General features: G+C 40.7%; 1 protein-coding gene across 3 annotated transcripts in view; it reads right to left on the reverse strand.

Annotated features, from left to right (window-relative positions):
- Positions 1-25,327, reverse strand: part of gnao1a (guanine nucleotide binding protein (G protein), alpha activating activity polypeptide O, a) — a 95,691-nt gene that overhangs the window by 62,301 nt on the left and 8,063 nt on the right. For all 3 annotated transcript variants that reach the window (XM_036561614.1, XM_036561615.1, XM_036561613.1), the window contains exon 3: positions 9,855-9,996. In XM_036561614.1, coding sequence (XP_036417507.1) covers positions 9,855-9,996 — 142 coding nt within the window. The remainder of the gene's footprint in view (positions 1-9,854; positions 9,997-25,327) is intronic.

Consider the following 25,327-nt stretch of genomic DNA (forward strand, 5'->3'; position numbering starts at 1 on the left):
CTTCAAAGCACAGTGTTCTCATCGATAGGCTTCTGACACACACCTACACACACACCTGGTTCATTTCACACATGGAGCATTTATGATACGGTCAGATGTACAGGCAGATAAGAGACTAGAACATGCAAAGCTACAACAAAAAAAGAGCAAAGACATAGTTTAACCACATTATTTCCATCATCTTCAAAACGTGGAGGTTTTGCCACCAGGTAGTTTTCCGTTTTAGAACAGGTGATTCAAAGTGGGTAGTCACTGTTAATGGAAATGGGCCTCAATCACCAATCGTTCTTAAGAAAAACTTTCTTCTTAAAACCCACTTAATGCAGTTTTAATGAAGATCAGGCGTTCACCAGTGTTTTCTTATTTGGGATTTGTTCTTAGGTAACAACCTATGCACACTCAAGAACACAAAGGTGTGAACAATTCTGCTGTTTAAGAACACATCATGAAACTGATGTAGACTTTCTCTAGTAACTTTTCTCAAGAACACATTTAAGAAAAGATAATGGTGAATGAGGCCCAAGGTTTTTTTGTGCAAACAGCAAGAGATGGCAGAGGTAAATTCTCTCTCTAATGAGATGGATGCAGTTGGGGCACTGCTGGGACTGCAGGGAATATTCTGGCGCCAGTACCATCTTCTTAACTCCCCTGCTCCCACTTACACACACACACACACACACACACACACACACCCACACACACACCCACACACACACCCCAACAAAAAAGAAAATCACACCAAACACAAAAGATCACCATGACAACTTATGCATTTTATATATATATATATCTATATATATATATCTATATATATATATATATATATATATATATATATATATATATATATATATCTATAGATATATATATATATATATATATATTCTTGGCATGCAGAACTGCGTTCTGTAAAGGCCACCACATACTGGACATGCCACATCGCGCAGCGTCCAAAAATTCTTCTTTTTAATGGAGGTATGCAAACTGTGCGCAAGTGTAATCTGTGCGTCAATATGCCAATGTGACGCGTGTGCATGCAAAGGGGAGTTGGAACTCAGCACAGGACCAGCACTGTTCAATTCTTTAGCACATCACAACACGCCAGTCAGCATTTTACCATTAATATAGTAAATTAAAACCAAAGCCATGAAATTTATAGAGAAAAACAGCCAGTCTTTCAGGTAAACAGACACATGCTAATGGTCTGTTACCTCAGTTAACGTTACTATCCAAGTCTTTTTCAGCTCGAATCTTTCAGTTCGAAAACAGCCAGTCTGTGAAGAGGTAGTAAACTGATACCAAGCATTTTATTCAAATTATACAGGTAGAGTGTGAAAATGAACTTGAACCGAGCTTTTACTGGCTCCCCCTGAACTCCATGTGTTGTCAAGAATTAGAGATGACAGAGAAACAGCCAAAGAGAAGATCTGAAGAACAGAGACTGAGAAAGAAGTTCTTAAATCAGGCACAGGCAGAGAGCCATGTTAACATCAGTGAGGTGTTTCACCTCCAAGAGTTGATGAGGATATAGTCAGCTTCCTACTCGCCAGCTTCTTGTTCGAATTTTACCATTCCACTTTAAATGGTGCAGCTGTTAGATTCGGGCACCTCTTGTTCAAATTTTCCTGTTCCACCTTAAATAGTGCTACAGTTACATTCTGGCACCTCTTGTTTGGCAGACTGTGACTGCTACACCATTTAAGGTGGAACGAAAAAATCTGAACAAGAAGCTGGGGAATAAGAAGCTGACTTCAGCTTTGTCAAGAGTTAAAAAACATGAAAAGGGATGAGGAAGTTGCTCTGTTTCTGCTTGACAGATATATAACTAACTTTTTTTGCTGTTTTCGGGTCAATATTATCTGCTGATATGAGCTAATTGCAGAGAAACCAGTATCAATGTATATAATGGCAATTAAAAAAGAACCGGAGAGGCAGAAGACAGATCCTTCAACCACGTTATTAAACAAGTGTCGTTGTTGCTTAGTTTGTCCATCTACTCTGCAACTTCCTTGTTGGAGACACACATATCTGAATGAACAAAATCATAATCGGCTGACTTTACCCCATGAAAGAGGTTATTAGCGTTTGTGGTAAGATGATACTTTCACGAGAAACACATTACTTAAATAATAACAAAAATATCAATATCATTTCCTCTCTTAGCTTAAATAAACCTGGCAACATTCTTGTCAACTATGCATGCTTCTGGGGGCTCCCGAGTGGCGCAACCGTCTAAGCGTTGGTCCTATCATCAGGTGATCGATCCCTGGTGATGCTACAGCCATCCGCGGCCGGGAGTCCGAGAGAGCACAATTGGCCTCGCTCTCTCTGGGTGGGTAGCATGCCCCCCCCCCTTCTCCCCCATCACTCACTAAGCGCGATGCTAGTCAGCGCAGGCGTCTGTTAGCTGATGTAACAGATCTGGCGGTTGGCATTTTCCTCCAAGCGTGTTCAGCTGTCCAAAGACGCTGCATTAGTGGCAGTTTGAAAAGAAGCGGTGGCTGGCTTCACAGGTCTCGGAGGAAGCCTGTGTTAGCCTCGCCCTCCTAGCGTTGATAGTATCGTGTGATTGGGGGAGTCCTAATTAGCGGGTGAAATTGGAGACGACTAAACTGGGGAGTAATAATAAACCCATGCACGCTTTTGCTGCAGTAACATGAAAGCCAGTAGTGTTAGGTAAACATCACAGTTAGCCTATGTTTTATGTCAGGTTCAATGGTACGCTAAGCTATTTACAAACTTCACTGTAGATTTATTCATGAAACAGTGTGGCAGTTCTAGAGAGTAAACAAACAATGGTACTATTTTTTCTCCCTAGCTCGTCGATTCTAAAACTCTCTGGCATCATTGCTTACAGCAGCTTGTGCCTCTGTTCATGGTTAAATTACCCACAAAGTCAGCTACGCTATGTTTATCAGTAGAAAACAATAAACGTTAGTGAGCGTTTAAACTGTAGCCTTTAACCATATTCTGCCTAAATGACGAGGCTGAGTCAGCTTTTTATTTGCCAGCTTCTTGTTTGTATTCTCCCATTTTATCTTAAACATGAGATGCCAGAATGTAACTGCTGCACCATTTAAGGCACACCAATTTATCAGTCGGGCCCTCATAAGAATTCCAACCAAATCGCACTAAGAGTACTATAAAGCCCAAACGAGGAAACCCCAAAGCCTCAAAACCTCTTACAGTGGGTGTCGATGAGTTTGTGTTCAATAAATGAACTCAGAAGTGCACCAAGACATTTTGTAGGCAAACCTGCAAAGACTGCAATGAAACTGCTCAGACAATAACAACGCCAGCTACCTTTTAAAAGAACACTTTGCAAAATAAATAAATAAATAAATAAAATAAAATATATGCATGCCGATATAACGGTATATCAGATTTTTAAATACTCATGAATCGAAATTGGCATCAGACTTAAAAATCCTATGTCAGTCGGGTTCTAGTGATTGCTCACGCCAACTAGTTAGCTTTGCAGCAGCAACTAGTTAGCTTTGCAGCAGCATTACTTGTTGTATCATTCACTCTAATGTTATGTCATGGTATTTGTCCGTACAACGTTTGCAAAGAGTTTTATGGCCAGAAAAGTCAACTTTGCTATCCCAGCGTCATTCACCTTGACAATGTGCATCCCTGAATTTGGGGAGAACTGAAGGGAGGTGCGTATGTTTTGCTGTTCAGTTAAAATATCAAGTCTTTCTCCAGAATAGCTAAATCCACCTTTATAGCACAATAAATCTGAGTACTTACATAACAGCAGCTTTAGTCAAAACCACTACACTGCCTGATGACCAGCAATCTGCCTCATAGTCTTGCAGGACCATAGAGAATGCCTGGGGACAAGCCAGCTAGCAAAACTCTACTGTTAGCTAAAGGAACCCTTCTAAAAGGTAATGTCTACTATTACCACATGTAATGTGTTCTCCACACACACCACACATATCTACATGCTCAATTGGAGGATTTTAACAGCCATGCTAACTTACATTACATTCATGGGCTAACGACAGGCATGTTGTCCATCAGACAAAGTTGACAAGCACACTCCCACTTTGAGGTTTGCCTTCATGAGGCGTTAGTTTAGAAATTTCACATTCCATTTCCCCACACACTAATAAGTTTATGTTTCCACCGACTTTTAGCCTGAAATTTCTCATAGCTATCCCCAAACATTCCCGTTCAGGCCCCATGAGACTACCATGTTGTATTTTCTTTTCAAAGCAAACTTCAGACCTTCTTTTTTAGTAACTACTCGCCTTTAGTTAGATAAAGGTACATACATTTAAGTGTGTTTTACTGAATTTGTTTTTACTTTCATACTTTGATTTGGGTTAGTAATTTAATTTATTTTATATATTTATATTTTTATTCCAGTGAAACGCTTTAAGCCACATTTCATGTCTGAAAGACATTATATGAATAAAATGTATCATTTATTATCATTGTCAACACTGATGTAACCCTACCCCACATATTATGGTGTTTTTCCTATTCTAACACACCTGAATAAATTAATCAACCAATTAACAAGACCTTTCTGAGCTGAACTGGGTGTGTTAGAGCAGGAAAATCATAAAATGTGCAGGGCAGAGGCGATCTAGGACCAGGGCTGGGACATACTGCTATATAATCAGTACTCAAGAAAACTCACGTAGCAGAGAAATCAAAAATCTTTGTTGAAAGATTCGACGCGGCCTCATGGCCCTCGGGCTGCTTTATTACCTGTCCCCGTAAGCAAATTCCTGATGGTGAATACAACAACTGAGTAGATGATTTGTAAGAAATGGATGGTCTGTGCACTTCTTTATCCCCCGTAAGTGAATAAGCAATGGCAATTGGTGAGTGGGGTCGCTGGGAGCAGTGAGCTGGCACACTCACAGAATAAATCACTAGATCTGGAGCTTCTCACACACTAATGTTTCTCTCTCACTCCTTCTCTCTGTCTCTCTTATTTCTGTCTCACGCTCTCACATGCAGAGGCTGGTTAAAGCGCCTCACCCTACAGTATAATCTAATTTCTCACTTCTATCTTAGGGAACTTTTGCATCTCATTTGCATTTGGTTAGCTAGTCATCCCCAGATGGGGTTCAGGGAGAATTTGGGCCTGCTGGCACAAGGCTTCAATAGGACATGAGGGCTAGTGTGGCGAAACCCATCTGGAGCAAACCGCTTGCCAGGTGCCGGGCACACAGCCCTCCACCCACACCAGCGTGGTATGTCCACTTCCAGCCACTTGAGTCATGGCACCATAGTACCCAGCTAAGCTGTGCAACCCTAATATGCAATGAGGCAGCCTATATATAACAAGGTAGAGTAATTGTTAAAAACAATTAGCTCTCTCTATTCCATTTTTGCGGCTGGCTGACTAATAGGTTGAAGCGAGAAAGGCCAAAAGGAATCTGTTCCAAGCATTCAGATGTGCTTAAATCAGAACCAGGGATGTACATGAATAACCAATTAACCATTAACCAACAATTAAACAATTGTTCCACTAATGCCATGTGTATAAAAAAGTTAAGTACCTTTCATTTCCAATAAACAACCGTTCCTATATGAATAAGAAGGATTATCATTCAAGCTTTTTTTAAACAGAACAAACGAGGGCAGCTTCTTCTGCTGGACAGGCCTACTAAAAAAATCAAGTGTTCAGACGCATTTTTCGAGAGGTTGACAGCACAACTGCAGAGATGCACCATACTGAAGGCAAACATCCACAAGTGATAAGACAGACAATTATTTTGTCTATGTTATCAAATAGAAAGTGCGAGGCACTGTGGTGCCCCACAAAATGGTCAGAGAAAGACGTGGTGGACTGCGATGGCTTTCAAAAGTTACGGAGGAACACTCAGCCATAGCTAGTCATGGCATTTATGTTCCGTTTGAACTTGTGCTAGTATTGAGCGAGAATTAGTGATAACTAAGACTTTAGAACTTTAGAATACAAACCTTTCAGTAGGTCACCGTTATATATTCCAGTCACTTAGCCCACATTTTACTTTTTAGTCATATAATCATGAGCATATAGTTGTCACCCCTTCTGTTTAAACAAAACCGGGTTCATATGGAATATGCTTAATGAGCTTTACTTCATATACATGCTTATGCCTAGTCCAACTGACCAGTACTGTGCTCCACAGTCCATATGTGGAAAACCATTTAATATTTCTGTGTATTAATACAGTTGATGTGCACACTCAGTGTATGCATATCAAGTACTTTATAAAGACTGTGATTGTGGCTTAGACAGTCAGATTCCAGACCTGTAACAAATCATTTTATAAGTAATATTTTAATGAGTCACGCTCTTGATTTTAGGTTTGCCGTAATGATGGTTGGTTACCAGTCAGAAGAAGTCACCAAAATCTGCAACCCTGATTAAGAATGAAACCAAATATGAATACATTTCCTTAGCTACAGGTCAATTTTTAGCATGTTCAGACTAAATACCCATTTCCATCTCCAGAGGGTGGAGAGTAATGGAAGAAGGGGAGGGACAATGCAGGCTGCCATGCACTCATGTATTCTTTTTTCTTTTTTTTTTTTAACCACATCTGTAGTCAATCCTTATGATTTTTTTATTTAACCAAACCGGCATCCGGTGTGCATCATTTACTGGGGGCACAGCAGATGTGTTTAAACAGCACCTTCAAAATGAAGGGCAACAGAACACACTAGTCATTCTGGTCACAAAAAAACACACACACACAGCACAGGCGGTCACATGAGCAGGACTGTCCCGTCAAGCTTGTTCCACTCTGTGTGTGGGTGACATCGCCCTTGGACACGGACTTGCGGAATGTGGTGAGAGACGGGCAAAACAAGAGGTCGCCATGGCAACAGGCTAGGACTGGCGTGCAGGAAGAGGAGGGGTGGGGAAGGAGGCAGACACAAGATTGGAGGAGGGACAGAGAAAGACATGGACAGAGAAATCAATTCTGTAAAGCACTTAGAGTTGTGAACTGATGTTTGATAGGAGCTGTGTAAATAAAATCATTATTTTAGTAAAAACTTGAACTGGTGGAGGGAAACAGAGAAGAAAGAGAGAGAGAGAGAGAGAGAGAGAGAGAGAGAGAGAGAGAGAGAGATGTACACTAGCTGAGTTGTGGACAACAGCAGCTCCAATGAAAGCTTCACACCTGATTAAAGATGTGTAAGCCAGCTGGCCACCACAGCCAGAGGCCACGGGGTTCAAAAAGTGTGTTCAGTGTAAACACAGACACGAACTTCCTCTAGCGGAACATACAGCGTCATAGCCAAGACCACAACTTTCTCCAACATCAAAAACATCTCAGCATGAATTCACACCATTTAGAACATGACTGAAGAGTTGCCGTACGTCCAGCAAGTTGCTTCACTTGTTCATATCGCAGCGTCCTTTAGGAACCTTCCAGGAAAAGTACTTGAACCATATAGTAATGAGGGCAGGAGGGCAGATTTTTTGACACAGCTTGAGGTTTAAGAGATTTTGATTAATAGGTACTTCTACCCAACTAGAAAAAACTAGAAAAGTCATTTGAATAACCAACACTGTGACCACTTTTATGAAACTATGCACTTCAGTGAGAAAATAAACATTTGTTTACCATGCTAAATACTAGCTTGTCACCTGCAGCACACAGTTCCTCGCTCTGCACACCAGACTCATTAAAGATGGCTTGAACATTCTATTCCTAACTCTCTGATCTGAGGCGATAATCTGTCTTTATCGCCTGGTGCAGTCCAGGCTGTTTACATTTAGAATAAATGACTGCACTATGGTTAGGTAGCTGTCTGAACAGCAGAAAACATTTAGCCAATGTGGCTGAGTTTAGAGCATCCTCTGGTTTACTGACAAGATCTGACCAAAGAAGTTGTTTTCATAAGATGATGATTAAGCTGCTGTTTCCTCTGCTCTCCTGCACCGCTCATCACTGACACGTTCAAACAGTCTCAGCACCTGCTGTGTTGCCAGATTGAGCATGATCCCCCAGATTAACACGTGTATGACTACCTTTTACTACCTTGTTGTTTCAGTTCCAAGAAAATATAACACATCGAAAAAGCAAATTAAAAAATAATAGATTGTAGATATCATATAATTTGTAATCAGAATTTTCTTATAGAATATACAAAAAAGGAAAAAAAAATATTCAACAGTTGCAGTCCAATAATTTATCATTACACACAAATATGGGTAGCCTGCATATCACTATAATAAAGTCCAAAAGCCCAGTTTTGATCCAGTGAGCTGGCATTTTGTAGCATCATACAGTTAAAAACAGACTCAATGTGAATAATGTCTAAAGTCACTGGCTCACTCAGCACACACACACACACAAAACCATGCTGCTGCTATCTGTCACCTCACCGTGTAGGGTACTGAGCTCTGGAAGCCATCATTTCTCTGCTAGTCCAGTCCAGTTTCCTGTGAAGTAATGTAATCTGGAAATGAAGATCCTTTCTCTTTTTAGTCCTTCCCGAGAGAAAATATCTCTCAGTCGATAGCCACAAGGTATTTTGGATGCCTCTTTTCTCCGTATTGATGGCACCGGGTTGATTAAAATAAATTGCCACTTCCTGAACAGGTCAAACGAGGGCTTAGCCCCTTCACTCAAAAAGCAGAGAAGCTCTCAAAGAAAGGAATTATGGGATTACGAGTCCTGCTCAGGGCCAGTTTAATCAACGTTGGAGGCAATGTGTCATAAATCGCCTTGTGACCTTTGAACTATGCCCCTATGACCTCGTAGGGACCAACAGGAAAGGAGCATGCAAATGGGACGTCTGTCACACAGTAATTGGGCAGTGACATCTTGAGCGTCAGCCTCATTGCACTGTCCTCACTGGAGGACCATCACATCTTGAGCAGACAGAGACAGTAATCTTTTAATGGCTGTGAGGAATTCTGTGTGGTACCCTCATGAGCATTCTAGCTTGGGCTCACTCTGTAGATTCATGCTGTGGACTGGGGAAGTACCACTCAAAAGAACTTGGCCTTAAATTACTTAGCTTAGACATTTATTCAGTTTGTCACAAGTGCATGGCAATAAAGACACATCTGAAAGATTAATAGTTGTACCATCTCTGTCATGCAGACAGTACAATCACAAAACGCTGCACAGTTCTTAAAGTTAACAGGAATCACAATGAGATTTCTGTACTGTGATGTATTGCTGAGTGAAAAGAGGGTATTGCAGAGGGTTTCTAAACTAACTGAGCATCAATGATAGGTGGGGAAATGATATTATTGGTTAATATGTTTTCCTGCCTGCTAGTGCAAAGTGACATAATCAAATCAGAAGATCTTTTAGAGGCAGGCAGAAGATCTTTTAGATTATCGGTAGCACCGATACCAATCTTGTGTCAGGATCTGCGCCGATACTGGCACTTAAACTTACTGGCAGGTTGTTACCAAGGGAGTAAACATAGAAATATATGGAAGGAACCACCGGTACCTTGGGATAATGTATAATGTTAGCCTTTTAGCAGCTCACTAGCCTGATGGGACCAACCATGTACACGTTTTAAACAGTGGTATTGGTGTATCCCTAATAATAATTTGATATTATGAGTGACAACTAGATGAAGAAAACAGATGACAACTATGAAGATAAAATAGTTCCATTCTGATTAGTATGACTACTTGTATGAAGAAAGATTGATATCTGAGGAAGGTCTGAGAAATTGATACATAAATAACATAAGAAATCAATTTTTTTGCTGCTGTACTTTATATGGTGCTTTTTATTGCCCCTTTAATTTCCACTTCCCTACACATCATGAATGTTTTGTATGTTGCACATAAGCTCGATTGTATTCCTGGCCACATATGTACGTATGCAACTGCGTGTAAGCATTAGCCTTAGTGCACTCACTTTGCGCTCCTTGTCCCCATACTCCAGGCCTAGGGTGTCCATAGCACGGACGATGGCAGCCAGGGACTGGATGGTGTTACTGTACACCACAGGCTTGTACTGCTTCACATCATCTCCAGAGAAGCCATCCTCGTGGATAATCCTACACACAAACACAAACATCCTGCATGTTAGAGAAAGTACAGACACTCAGAGTCACATGCACACAAACTTTTCTTAACTCCTTCTTTTTTCAGTATTTTTGTGTTTCTGGCCCTGAAGTGAAATAGCTGCTGGTGTATGAGCGTGTGTGCATGTGTGTGCGTGTGAACTGGGAGAGAGATCTGAGATTCTCTACACATTCTAACATCAGTGCCGAATGCCATACAGAAGGCAAATGCTTAGACAATACCCCACTGAAGCACACACTGCAGGCCACTCTCACACACACCAGCCAAGAGCTTTGCAGAGGCTGGCTCACATCACAGCAGCAATGCAACCAGCAGAACCTCTGTTGGAGAACATGCCCTGTACGTAGCAGCCATTTTTTACTCTGGAAGACCGTTTTTTTTGCCAGTATGAAGTTGGTGTTTAATTCGTTGCACCACACACAGGTACAACACCATGAGCTGGACAGAAAACATGGATGAATAAGGTAACTGTCAACTGCTAAAATATTAGATAAAAAAAACAGTCCTGCATTAAAAATGTATCTCAAAAGCCGTATCTCAAAGCTAGGGACGCAGCCGGGCAAGGCTGCATTTCTCGGCAGTTACACCACTGAAGGTTGACTTGCTCTGTAGGATCTTTGAATGCGGCCAAGAAATGTGTCCTGTGTTTGTGAGAAATTGAAGGAGGCAGCTGGTGTATCCTTCAAGACCTTCGGTCACCCGCAATCCTTCCAGGGCAGCATAAAACTGTTTGGAAAACGGTGGAAACAGCCACGAGTAACAAACGGCTGCAGTTCCAGAGTTTGTAATGAAATGAAGTGTCAATTTTAAACGTTAAATTTAAACATGTCACATTGTTTAAGCCAGTAAACCCATGATGTGTCTGTACAGCCTGATCAGGCCAACTTGATTGTGCACAAGTAAGAACTAAAGCTAAGCTTTCGTAATCCTGGACTATCTGCAGCCTTCACTTTGAGACATACCTGTTGTTGCTTGTTTTTTCATATAAATATAAATCTGTAGTTGTTAGCATGAGGACCCCAAAATGGTGCTCAGTGCTGATATGTTTCAGGTCAGAAACTGTCCTATTCTGGCTCTGCCCACAAATGTATCCCCAACAAGACTGATTTTGCCTCCTGCTCAATCTGGTAGAGAACATATTACCATCAAAGACACCTGCTAATGTTTACTATTAGGACCTGGATCAAGAAACTATTCCACTCTCACCAAGACTTTAGAATCCAGACCACAGACTGTGTGTGTGATCATGCGAATGTCTCGTCTGTACTTCAAAGCAATCCAAACAAATAAAGACAAGGTTGAAAGGTCTCTACCCCCAAAGCTACCTGTTATTGAGGGAATATCTAGAAAATACTGAGAAAAATGAAAGAGCGAAAGATGAGTGTGAGATGTTCAGATAGTGTTCTACTCTCTTGTGACCTTTCACAATCATTACATTGTGTTTTATACATGCAGTGACCGAACTACATAAATTAAATATGCACCGATATGGAATTTCTGGGCTGATAACAATGACCAATACAACACCTTGCTCTGGCTGGGCCTGTCACATTTTAACTGACTATTTATATAAGTTATATATCACATTATCCATTTTAACAGAATTTATTGAAAATTTTATGCCACTATTAGAGTACAAGCCTAATGCACCTTAAATCAATCTTGCTTCCTAGTTAGCCTAACTTACGGACTACACTCAGATGTACTGACACGATTCACTGTTTTCACATGTAGCATGACAATGCTCACAGTAGGGCTGGACGATAAAACGATATAACTTTCCTCGATATAACTATATGAAATGTTCAATAAATCGTCGATATAATACACCATTCTCACACTTCCACATTCTACCGACAGCCCTGGTGGCGTTTTCTACCGCAAGGAAAGCAACACTACTCTGCTGTCACCAAGAGAGGGCGCACTTCTGAGTTTTTCGACATGATTAGAGAGGGAGGGGGCGACGAGTAAAACGAGACACCAAATATACTTTAGTAACGTTTGAAATGTGGAGTTATACATTCCCTGTCTGAGTGGAGCGACCGGCGATCTGTTCTCCTGTGACCAAGTGTGAGAGACGAGAACTGTGGCGTAACTGTACTGAACTACAGTGAACTCACCTCTTTCCGTACATCCTAACAAGCTTTAGCAGCATTAAATCATGTCTGCTCCACACAACTAAAGCGCTGCATTACAGCACTCAAAAAGTCATATTTTAGTATTAGTGCATTCCCAAGCAACAAAAGTGAAAGAAAGAAAAGGGTTCATGCAACCTGCATCCCTGATTTAAACAAAAGTAAACTGAGGAAGCTGTGAGGCACTGGAAAGCAGGAGAATGCTATCTTTCCAGACTAGCTGTTTTTAGCAGCTGGCTAACTTGAAGCAGCGCTCCGGTGAATTGATGATACTGTAGATCAAACAAGACGATGTCTACTAGCTGGTGTTTGAATATTGTGATGTGCTCTGACATGGATGTGGCAGGAGTGACGGCAGTAAGGCGGTGTGATCCATCACTGATGTACCGAGCCGACATTGTGATGCAAAACTGGGACAACGTGCAGTGTGAACATTTGACAATGCACTGTGTTTAATGGCCAATCCATTAATTTTGCCATCTAATGCAGCTGCCCTGTTTAAATACCAAAGTTTGCAAATGATCCGCAACAGTCAACAACCCACAACAGCACATTCATTTGTAAGCTGTGCAACAACATTGTCATCGTTTTTCTTCATTTGAATTTTGTTCAAAATTTTGTGTGAATACTGAATCATAAACCCAGAACTGATAACTGAATTCAGTGAATTTTGCTCTTGCTGCACTTCGACTGGATATTTACTAAAAACTACAATTCAGATCCTCTGCTGAAACTGTGAAAAAACTTCCACGCCAATGTCCTTCTCACTCTGCAGCAGGATAGTACATCAGTGTGTGCACAAGCAAAAGTGAGGCACCAGGTAACTGGCTGTGATTATCAGCTGTAAGTCCAATATCAGATCAATAACAATGACATTTTCACATTGATCTGCAAATATGCACTGTTGTGCACGTATTGTGCACCCCTAACAAATAGAAAGTGTGTGTGTGTGTGTGTGTGTGTGTGTGTCTGAGAGCCTGTTATACATTCACTTGTCTTGTCCTTTCCCTCCCTCTCTCCTCCCTGTCCTTCTACCTCCCTCTCTCTATTCAATAACTGTATCATTATCTAATGATGGTTTTATCTGTCTACAATAAACAAAACTGCCTTGCTCTAATCTGGACCAGAACAGAGCAAGGCAGTTTTTTGCATCTACAACAGAGGGAAGGAGGGTTCCCCCTGCACCCCAAATCAGAGGCCTTAGTGACTGTAGTGAATATGGGTAGGACAAAAGGGGGGTCCTCAGCCACAGGTGACAGATCTCCCCTTTACTTACTTTCTTAATTGAGTTAAGTCCCGAGGGCAGTGGGTGTTAGGAGCATTTATATGTGTTGCCTGTCTGAATCTACGTGACTCACTCCATCAGTGGTTTTGACTCAGATTGCCGTCATAGAGTCTCATAACGGCTTGTAATTTGCATTGCAAAAAAAGTCATATTGCAAAATTACATTAAATCAATGAAACACGATTTGCCAAGATTGGCAGGCACAATAATTCGCTCTTTAACTCCTTCCAGCTTTGACTCGAGGGAAACCTCACGGAAATTGACAGCTTTCCTCATCTCTTAATTGATTCCTATTTTTTCACATTTGCCTGGGTTATCAAAGACAGGCAGTCCAGCAGCCTCTGGTACAGAAAAGGAGCAGGCTTCACAGACAGTTGTTTATAGGTGAAGGAGTGGAGGCTACACAAATCCAAGCCATCCCCAACCCTGAAAAACACATACTCGGACACAAAACAAAGATGTTCAGGTGTACTACAGCCAAGTAAGTTTCACAACTTTGAATCTCACTCTTACAGAACAGTCATCCATATGTTACATATGAAGTATGCAAGAACCACAAGTTTTTACGTAATTACATATTTTTCCCACGTGAAGTGTGCAAATCCATGTGACTTTCTGTAATAGAGAGAAAAGTGCAAAAACTTTGTTAAACCCAGAAATCAGAATAAACAATAAACAAAATAAACTAGTTATAAATCTAGTGATTCAGAACAAGGGCTAACTAATGCATCATTATATCTGCATTAAATGTCAGTTGAAATCTGATATTGATTTCATTCATAGTATGAACCTCCATTACTCACATACAACCTACGATACACCACTTGTCAAAATACTGTGCCAAGATGGCGGCACAAGAGCTGCCAGTGTCTCCATTTCCCCCACTCTGAGCGGACACTAAGAGCAGCTCTGGCTCTCTCAGGTGACCGTTCAATTATTCAGAAGTTAAAAATAACCCATGAATGTTTAGGGTCTTCTGAAAGTCACAATATAAATAAGGCCTGGTTTCCTGTTCCCAGGGGAGGAGGGAAGCATTGATCTGTTTCAAATATGAGACTGAAAGAAGCACTTCACTGACAGATTCATTTCCTGTCCTCTCCTCACACACATGCACTTTAGCCACTAACCGACTGCCTGAGGGCACAAAACTAACCCCACACTGTATAAAACCCAGCACAAGGGTGGGTGGGTGTGTATTTTATGACTCGGCAATGTGTGTGTGTGTGTGTGGGAGCTACCTATGAGGGCCACAACACACACACACACACAAAGTTTTCCTGGGACACACCCAGGTGACATTGAGGTCTTCATTTCCTCGAAATGTACAGGTCTCACTGTCTCCTATATTCTGATTCTACACCCTTAGTATACAGTATTTATATACTGTACATATTAGGGGTGGATGATGATATTGGAATCATATCTGAACTGGTAGATAATTGTTCAACAAAGAAATGATCAGACAGTTATATCAAACTGATATAACTAATGTGTTTAATGTCCGAATCACATTTGAATAAACTTTGGCAAAGTTTCATTTATATTTTTCACTAAAATGCATCCCCAATTTGAGTTCTGATTGTACTATTCCAGCGTAAACAGCATGTAAATACGTATGTCGCTTCCTCTTCACTTTTGTTTACTCTTTTCCCCAGTTATGATATGAGTGCACAAGTTTGGCTTGGATGCTTTCATCAGCCTGAAATGCACAAAGGCACTTGGTTTAGATCCATCTTTGACCACCTCGGAAAGTGGTCTGAGTTATCAAATCGTAATCCGCTCACAATGCATCCTGGGCGGGTTTACATCTGGCTTTTCATGCAATCAAGTGAAATTCAAATGTTATCCCATCACCAAAATGCATGCTAATGTATGGTGCAAACAGGCTCTCTGTGATGCTAACTCAGGTAGATGTCATCCCAATTTCTACATTTTATAAATATTTATGTATTGTCATTGACAAATATGTACAGAAAAAAATCTGCATCTGTCCATTCCTATATATATATATACACACCGATCAGGCATAACATTATGACCACCTCCTTGTTTCTACACTCACTGTCCATTTTATCAGCTCCACTTACTATATAGGTGCACTCTGTAGTTCTACAATTACAGACTGTAGTCCATCTGTTTCTCTGCATACTTTGTTAGCCCCCTTTTACCCTGCTCTTCAGTGGTCAGGACCCCCACGGACCCTCACAGAGTAAGTACTATTTGAGTGGTGGATCATTCTCAGCACTGCAGTAACACTGATGTGGTGGTGGTGTGTTAGTGTGTGTTGTGCTGGTCTGAGTGGATCAGACACAGCAGTGCTGCTGGAGTTTTTAAACACTGTGTGCACTCAATGTCCACTCTATTAGACACTCCTACCTTGTCAGTCCACCTTGTAGATGTAAAGTCAGAGACGATAGCTCATCTGCTGCTGCACAGTTTGTGTTGGTCATCCTCTAGTCCTTCATCAGTGCCCACAGGATGCTGCCCATAGGATGCTGTTGGCTGGATATTTTTGGTTGGTGGACTATTCTCAGTCCAGCAGTGACACTGAGGTGTTTAAAAACTCCAGCAGCACTGCTGTGTCTGATCCACTCAGACCAGCACAACACACACTAACACACCACCATCATGTCAGTGTTACTGCAGTGCTGAGTAGTACCTGCTCTGTGAGGGTCCATAGGGGTCCTGACCACTGAAGAACAGGGTAAAAGGGGGCTAACAAAGTATGCAGAGAAACAGATGGACCACAGTCTGTAATTGTAGAACTACAAAGTGCACCTATATAGTAAGTGGAGCTGATAAAATGGACAATGAGTATAGAAACAAGGAGGTGGTCATAATGTTATGCCTGATTGGTGTGTGTGTATGTGTATATATATATATATATATATATATATATATATATATATATATATATATATATATATATATATATATGTACACATATATATACACACACGTTACACGACTAAGTACATTCATTAAAAGCACAGTACAGCTTCAAGAAAATCATTCTGCTTGGTTTTAACAGACATTTTGAATTGGAAGTGTGACACGCTGTCAGCCCTTTGTTTCACACATGCTACAAGACCATTTGGTAATTATCTGCTCCACAGCCCCAGCAAGAGTATCACAAATTGGACAGAAACACTGACAATCTGAAAAAGGGTTAGAAAAAAACGGCAAAAAGGGCAAAAATGGACCAGCCAAATAACACCCATGAACTGATGAAACAGCAGAGTCTTGACATGTAAATGACAAATGTACTGTTTAACAGATGATGTCTAAGTGCACAGTAAAATTTCCATAGTCTGTTTACGTCACAGTCCTGGGGTAGGTAATTTAAAGATTTAACCTGGCTATTTCACCAGAAAGTTATGAATGAACTTAATGATATGTGCAACATGCCTACACTGTTTCATATGCCATAAAAGTGTCATGAAAAGTACCATAATTTAACTTCAGTAAGCTCTAATCAGTGAGTATCCTACTTGAACTGAACAACCGACAGATAAAAAAAAAAGGTGGCAAAAAGAATATATAAGTGAAACAAAAACAAAATGTCCAAAAAAAAGATAACATCCAAGGGAAGTGTTTATCCATATCACCCACTTCTGTTTAATCATGTTGGGTGATGCCTACATTTCTACGACATTAATTGGAAAATGCAGTGAAATACATTGTTCTCTTGTTTTCGGATGCTGTAGAGTGCATGTGAGGAGATTGTAGACAAGGCATACGAACACAAAAATAAAAAGATAAAAATTTATGCAGAAAAAAGGGGTGTAGCAACTCACAACATTCATAATTCAAGACAATACAGTGATATCTTGATTCAATGCATTTTTTGATACAGAAATATCAGGAGTTATATATCTGCATTATGTTTATGTGCTAATGTTTCCATGTTTAGTTAGAGCATTCATCATCATAAGGATACAATATTTTAATACTTTAGTCAGTTGAGAGGTAAAGAGGAAGTAATATTTTCAAAGGAGCGAGGGTGAACCCTAACTGGGGGCTTGCTTGTTTAATTTTGATTTTGAGTACTTTATTTGCTCTAGTCTGTTAAATGTGTTGTTCTTGTGTGTAATGGATTGAGAAGCTTGTACTGAACTACACAATACGTTGTGGTGTGACACTCCTGACACAAAACTCGTCCTGTCATGATCACCCCATCACCTCCACCTAGCTCACACTATCCCCCAGCTCAGCTCAGACTCAGCCAGAGGCCTCAACAGGACACAGGACAGTAAAGACAGTGTGAGGTGAAAAAGAGTAAACCACTCCAGCTCTCAGGTCACCCATCATAGGAACTTTAACACGCTGAGCACTGTGGGGTTACTATGTTTCTCAACTGATTGCTATGTAATTTAAGAAAACCTGAAATACAGACTCCAAGTTTCGCACTATTCTCCGATTTAAAATGATGACTGGATGCAAAAAAAAAATAAATTCCAAACCTGTCCCACATGCATATAAACACAATTAAATGTGCGGTCCTCCATCTCTGCAAGGTTAGCAACATCAGCAGTCCATGTCAAGACAGTGTAGCTCTCTGCTTTTAAATGTCCTGACCGTGTCCAAGCTGCCTATATGGCTATCTGTCTCACAGTCTGCTCAGTACACACAGGCCACGTGTGTGTTGATGTGTGTGTCTGTCCAAAGACATTATAAAGGAGGAGACAAGTCAAAGATTGGAAAATCAATGGGAAAGCCTGTAATGCTCAACTTGTCGGTTTATAGGGAAATACCATTGAAATGAAATGAGTCAAGGGGGCTAGTAAAGCTGCAAATGGGGAAAGCATCCCTCAGCTGTGGAGTTCAGTGCCAAAGCAGTAGCCAGAACAACCCAAAAAAACTGTCAGATTTTACCAGCTATTTCAAATATGTTTTTGAATCAGTAATTTGGCCTTCAGTTCTAAGTTTTCAGGTCTCTCCTCGTTCAAAAAGACTGGAATCTGGGTTGTATGACTGAAAATAACTGCCTGGCAGCGTTGCCAAGATGGCCACCAAGTGGACAGACTTTCCTATAAGGTCTTTGGTCTGTCTGGCTAAAAACAGCAACAGTGGTCCCTTTCTTTTTTCTCTCTCTCTCTCCCACATGCAGACAGTCAACATTCCAACCCCAGAGGCCAAGATCACGACCAGACACCACACGGCTCAGGGCAACACTAGACCCCTAAAAGGTGAAGACCGGAACTGAGACTAATTTAAGAACCAGACAAAACCAAGCCTAAAACTGAAAAATGGAACTACGGAACTACATATTAGAGGTGAAACGTTATTACTTAAAAAAATCAACAAAGTGCCTGCCTTGGTCTGGACCAACTGACCAGGGCCCGTATTCATAAAGCTTTTAAGCAAAGAAGGACTGATCTAGGGTCTGTCCCCATTAATGAGTCATAATAAATAAGAGAGAAATCTGATACTAGAACCACACTCCTACTCTGAGAGGTATATACAATGATATTGGAATCACAGTGGTACTGGCAGATATTTGCAGAAAAACAACATCTAAGCATCAGGCAGATATTTAGATTTGACAGATATTTCAAACCAATATTTCTTCATGTATTTATTGCACTCCAGAAGAGTATGTCATGTCAGAATGTCTGCATTTTCTTCATTTTACTGCATTCATAACACAAATATATTAATATATGTTAGAAATGATATTCTTATGTTAAAGGAATTCTGTTTTTTCTTTCTTGATTGGCTTCTATGTCATTGCTAATGCACAAGCATAGAGCAGGTTTCTCATGCCTAAACTTGTCTGTTGCTATAACTACCAATTGGAAGGTGGTGTTACGTCTTAATCAGCATTGCTACCACATTATTTCTTTGAGTTTCTAACTTGGTCAACTTCTGCCACAGCTCAGCTCAGATGTAGCTACTGAAAGATCGTCCCCATTTAAAGCAAAGATGGCAGGGCCTGTGCACCACTGAGCAAATCCCATTGAAAGGAATATGCACTAATGTTAATGACTCTTATTCTACCTCCATGATAGAAACACCTATTCCTATTCAACCTTCTTAAATAATTGTGATTTGTACCGATACTCACACAAACCACACCAGCAATATCTGAGCTTGCTCAGAGATTTCTTAGCTCATGGCACTTCCTACGGCTTGCTAACACATTCATTTAATTTCTAGTAGTGACAAGAAATGCTAGATCATGGTACATTATGTATACTACAAATTAAAACCTTTCACCGAGTATCAATTTGCAGAGGGTAAATATCATGATTACAGCTCATAGATGATTAATTGGACACCATTAAGACACACAGAGCCACCACGCCAGCCTGCAGTGAACAGCCCTCAGGCTTCACACATAAGACCCAGAGGAGAGGCAAGGAACGTAAGACAGACGGTCTGGAGAGTCTGTGGAGAGTTTGTGCAAGGCGAACACTCGTTTTCTCCTTCGCTCTCCTTGGAAGATTCTGTCTCTCTCTCGCCAACGAAGCCTTGCCTCAGTATGGTGGCATGTGGGCGAAGGAGAGACATCATTACAGCTACCTCCAGTTCAGAGGAGCTTATTACTGAGCAACTCATTAAGGGGGGGAGAGAGACAGAGACAGAGAGAGAGAGAGAGAGAGAGAGGGGGGAGAGAGAGAGAGAGAAAAAAAATCATCTCAATTTGGAAAGTCTGTACAGTTCATGCATGAGGACTTTCACTTCTGAGCCGCCCATCAGTGTGTCTGTATGGCGTGTTTGTGTACATGCCCCCAAGGGGAAAAAGGAGTCGGCTACATCATCTCCTGCTGACAGTTATTACAGAAACACACAAAGCACTCTGTGACCTGTATCCTGGGCCAAAAACCACACACTTATTTTCACATAACACTGATACAAAGACCTTGAACCATAACTAGTAAGATCTGTGTATCCCCGCAGATGTGTTTATCAACAAAAACGAGACAACAATGAGTATTCAACATCTACTACTGGTCAATATTCACATCACATAAAATGACCTGACTGGTGCAGTTTCAAAAGTACGGGGAGGAAAATAGGTTAGGGCAAAAAATCAGTAGTAGCAAAACATTTGTATGTTTATTTAAAAGAAAAATACATTGTTACACTCATGTATTGATATTTCAATACTTAATTAGTAATATTTGTATATTAAGGTAATAGGATGCCAAAACGATTTTGTGTTTTTGCTGCATGTTTTCATTTCCCATCAAAAATAAAAACAACTGCTACACCAATAAGAGTCACTGGGTAAGACTCTTAACGCTATGTTCATCTACCACTGTAAACTGGTCTGGATAAGAACACCTGCAAAATATGCAAACATAAAAGAAAATTTCTTGAACGTTTCTTTGTCTACTTTGAAGCGAGATGAGTGAAATTGTAAGGTTCATTAGAAAAAGTTTGCCTTTTAGAGGTATAATACGCATTTAAAACTAATTGAAATATTGCAATATGTTGCATCAAAATACATCAGGGCAGACAGATATGAAAAATTTGCACTGGCCACTCGGGCCACCAAGCTAATAAAGCTTGTGGACAAAGTTAATAATTTGTGGCCAGAATTATAGAAACATGTTTGATATAAATACACAAGCCATTTACAATTATCAGGCACGTGTCAGTACCTAAAACAGTTAGATGTTCCCTTTGCAAGCTAACATTTGTTAAAAAAATTACATTAAAAAGAACATGCACATTCACTCATGCATGTTTAGAAGTCTGATGTTTCTCCATAGGGTGAACTAGTAGCATGGCAAGGGTCACTTTTGCAAGTGTCACTTTAAGCGAAGAAACAGCCAGCAGGGCTCACAAATGCACAGGATTGCAGTCAAAAAATCTTTTAAAAAGAGAGCTTAAAGATGGAGAGTTACTTACATTATTTAATATGTGATATAATGCTTAAAATGCATGTAAGTTAAAGACTTAAAGATAGCAACAGAATTGGATAATGGCTCAAGTGTAGAGATAAAGAATCCTGCCACCTGTAGCAACTCAAACATTCCCGAGACTTTAGAAGTGAACATTTGTTCCAACACTGTTCGAACACTGCACTGAATCTGCTGGGAGAACTAAACTGTTTGCATCATTAGTTTAAATGTAAAACTTGCAAACAGACCACACTCTCACTAGCTGCCCTATCTCTCCTCCGCGGGCATATGTCGTGGGTAAGAGCCCCCTTTGTCCTGACTGTGTGTTTGAGTGCTGTGCCTGTCATCACTCCCCCAGGATGCAGCCACTTATCCTGTCTTCAGCACCATCGGAACGTAAGGGCAGCGCTTCTATTTATAACCAAAACAATCATAGCTCCACTTCCCCAATCTCCCCAACGCCTCATGGTCAGTCACCGCCAACCCCGTCCCTCAGGAGAACATTCCTCATCACCCTCTGGGGTCAAATCCCAGCATCCGTCTGGCCAGACCCCGCTGGCTGCTGTGTGGACACGTCAGTCCTATTCCTTCAGATCAAATCACACTAAGACTACTTTGAAATAACAGAGTGTGTAAGAACAATAATCATGTGACATGCATCGTCTTCTGCTTTTTTTTTTTAAACCTCCTCATCCTCTCTTTCCAAATGCAGGGCCTGCCAAGAGTGGCGCTAAAAGGAACACAGAGAATTGTAGATGGTGTAGGAAAGGGAACACGAGTGATTGAACAAAATTTAAAATGTAAAATGCAACAACTCTGTCCATAGTTTATATACTTAAAAAAAAAATGTGATGCCACTTAATCTCTGTAATTTCATGTACTGAAATATTACACTAAGAGAAGCTTGAGCAGTATGCCAGAAATACTCTGATATAATATATCCATGTCTGGAATTACCAGCGCATGAAAATCATATCTGGATATCATTTTTGGATACTGCTGTACTAAAAGGTTTTTTTTTGCAGATCAATGATTTCAATTGGATTTTTTCTAAAACTAGCTGTTCTAATGACATTTTGATTATGCACCTTCCTCAGTCTATGCTGTACAGGTAAAACAGTGCTCATACTCTACGTTAGTTCATTATACACAGGCTAAGCCTTTTCAACCTTTGAAACATTATAACAAGTCATTATGCACTGGCTCTGCCTTATAACCCTTATCCAATCATCTTCCAACCTGGCCCACGCCACACCTATCAGCAGCCCTATAGCAACGCCCTCTTACAGTAAACACTTTTTTACATCTTTGCCCCTCCCCCTCTGCACATCCTGCTCATTTCTCATCCTCTAATTATAGCAGTCATTCTCATTTCCATGACAACAGAGCGAGAAAGGGGGCGGGAGGGATGGAGAGAGCGAGAGAGCAAGCGGGTGAGATAGCGAGGGAAGAAGCAAAAGGGGGGGGAGACAATAAATGGGCTGAGGCAGCACATCCTCAGCACTACCCAGAAGCCTGTGCAAGCTGCTTGAGCGGCAGGTACTGTGTTTCTGACCAGCACCTCCATCACTTATCTACTGTCCACAGTTTACACACTATTTCTCGTAAGGCAGACGGTAGGATTTTCCTGCTGGATCATTCTGCAGCCGATTACCGTAACCTCGCAGAGCTGCCTTGCGTTTCGAGGCTGCAAAAAGAGAGAAGTGAAGATGGAGAAAGCAGAAGTGCTCCACCCCGACTGACTGTGGCTTTCACACAGAACAAAGGCCTCGAGTCCACATCTGCACTTTTGTTTTAATGGAAAGTAGTTCTGTGAATCTACAGGATCTTGTGTGTGCGTTTGTATGCAGACGCTGTATGTGTACACAGGCATCCCGAGGGCCGAGGGCCGCAGGGAGCCCGTTGACACAAAGGTCCAATTTAGCGTCACGCGCTCTCCAGGTAAAAGTAACTGACACATACACAGAGCAAAACACAGTCACAATCAGCTGCAATTAACGCCCTTCAAACACCTCCACACAGCACTCCTGCAACAGCATGAGCACAACACTAGCTAACAGGTGCCGTCAACACCCAAATGCAAACCTGCTATTTACAAACTAGCTCAGCGGTGTTTAAGGGTTTTTCTTTTCTTGTATTAGCATATGTTATTCTGACACCCTCACTCAAAGCAGCTTATGGATAAAGTGGTCATATACAGCGTAAATACCACATCCGTAAAGTACCTGCAAGTATCATAACAACATTTTGTAACAATTCAGATTAAAAGCATAGATATTCTGATATTTATTGAAGCCTTATAGGTTTTTTATCTAATGCTGACTATATAGCAGAGATGGGCATTTCAACCATTTTTGCCATTTTAATGTTCACGTTTTAAAAAATATTATCATTCAAATATTCTAAAAAATATATACTATACTTTTACGATTAAAAACGTGAAAACCGAACAATCATCGTAAGAGGTGATCAGTATCTGATTGCTCGGTTAGTTTAAGGCTACCACGTCATAAACAATAAATCACAGAACATAAAGATGCACATGCACATTGACACTTTGCAACTTCTAGCACTGCTCTGTTTCTCACAGCACGCCACTTGGCATTCTGCTAATAGCGCATTAAATTTAACTCAGTGCAAGACCACAAAAACCAATAGCAGATGACACATGACTTGAAAATTACTGAGGAATCCACTTGAACATGGATTAGCATTACTAAGAAATGTAACACTTATTTGGAGAGAGTTACAAATGCAATAAAATAAATAAATAAAATGCAGATATATTAGCACATTAGCCCATCATCAGCTAAACATTCTGCTCTGCTGAAGTACAACAAATCAGTATCAATATCAGCCAATACTGCCAAAAAATTTAAACATCAACATATTAATGTAACATTTTCAGCTACTCCTTATTTTTGCTGTATTGATGAAATGCACTGAACCAAGACTACTGTACTGTACCAAATCGAAATCTGAATTTTGTGATAACTACGTATGCCTGTGTATTCAAGTAATCAGACATCAGAGGGAGGGAGGGAGGGAGACCATAGTTTCCAGAAGCACTTGACATTCCTGCACCTCTTTTTCACCCCTCCACCACTCACTTCCCTCTCATCCCGTTTCATTCCTCTTTCTTCCCATTTCCCACTTATTCTCTGGATGCCATGGCATCTACCCGGTGTATACTGACAGAATGCCCTGAGCTTCGGAATGCATTCAATTTTATATGCCATACATACACAGGGCTGAGGAAAAAAGCAGAGTGTTTCTTAATCCTCTTCAGTGGCTTTGCCTGTCCGAGTTTCTGAGCCACAGCATGATGATGGATGATGCTTCACAGTTTGGACTTAGTTTCGTGCGAAACAGAGAGGAGAGAAAGAGATGCGGGAAAGAGGGAAAAGGTTCATTTTCCCAGCTTAACTCACCCTCACCCTGAGCAAGTGTGTATGAGATTACCGAGCAGTCAATCTCTCTAAAGGAGAGATGAGGATACAGTCACACCGCCTGCATCACAAAACATAATGAAGGAAAAGATAATAGGTAACACTTTCTTTAAACAGCCTCTATAGAGCATGGAGGCCATTTGCACTGGGAGCATGTGGCCAGAAAGAGATACTAGGGCTGTCACGATTACTCAACCATCTAAATGAAAAAACAGATTACAATTAAACTTTTTTTAAACTGATGGTAATTGATTCAGTGGCAATTCACATGACAATGCATATTTTAAAGGAACAGTTTAGGAAAAAATCTAATTTACACAATTTAGCCTCCAAATGCACTCAATTGGCTAAGACAGGTTTGGTGTCCAAGTTTTGCAGAGATTTTTCAGTGAACCATTCCCTTAAATTCTTCTACTGATCTCTCTTACAGTAAGAAACAGCGCCGGACAGACACTCACATTTAAATGCCTTTTAGACCCTTTATTTCTGAATGAGGTCTTTAAAAAGCTCTAGATTGGGGTGGCCAAACATTCTATTTTGCGGGGCCAACATATGATGTTTATGGTGGGCCAAGGGCCAAA

Source organism: Colossoma macropomum, unplaced genomic scaffold (genome assembly GCF_904425465.1).
Source record: "Colossoma macropomum unplaced genomic scaffold, Colossoma_macropomum, whole genome shotgun sequence".
In the NCBI taxonomy this organism is placed as follows: domain Eukaryota; kingdom Metazoa; phylum Chordata; class Actinopteri; order Characiformes; family Serrasalmidae; genus Colossoma; species Colossoma macropomum.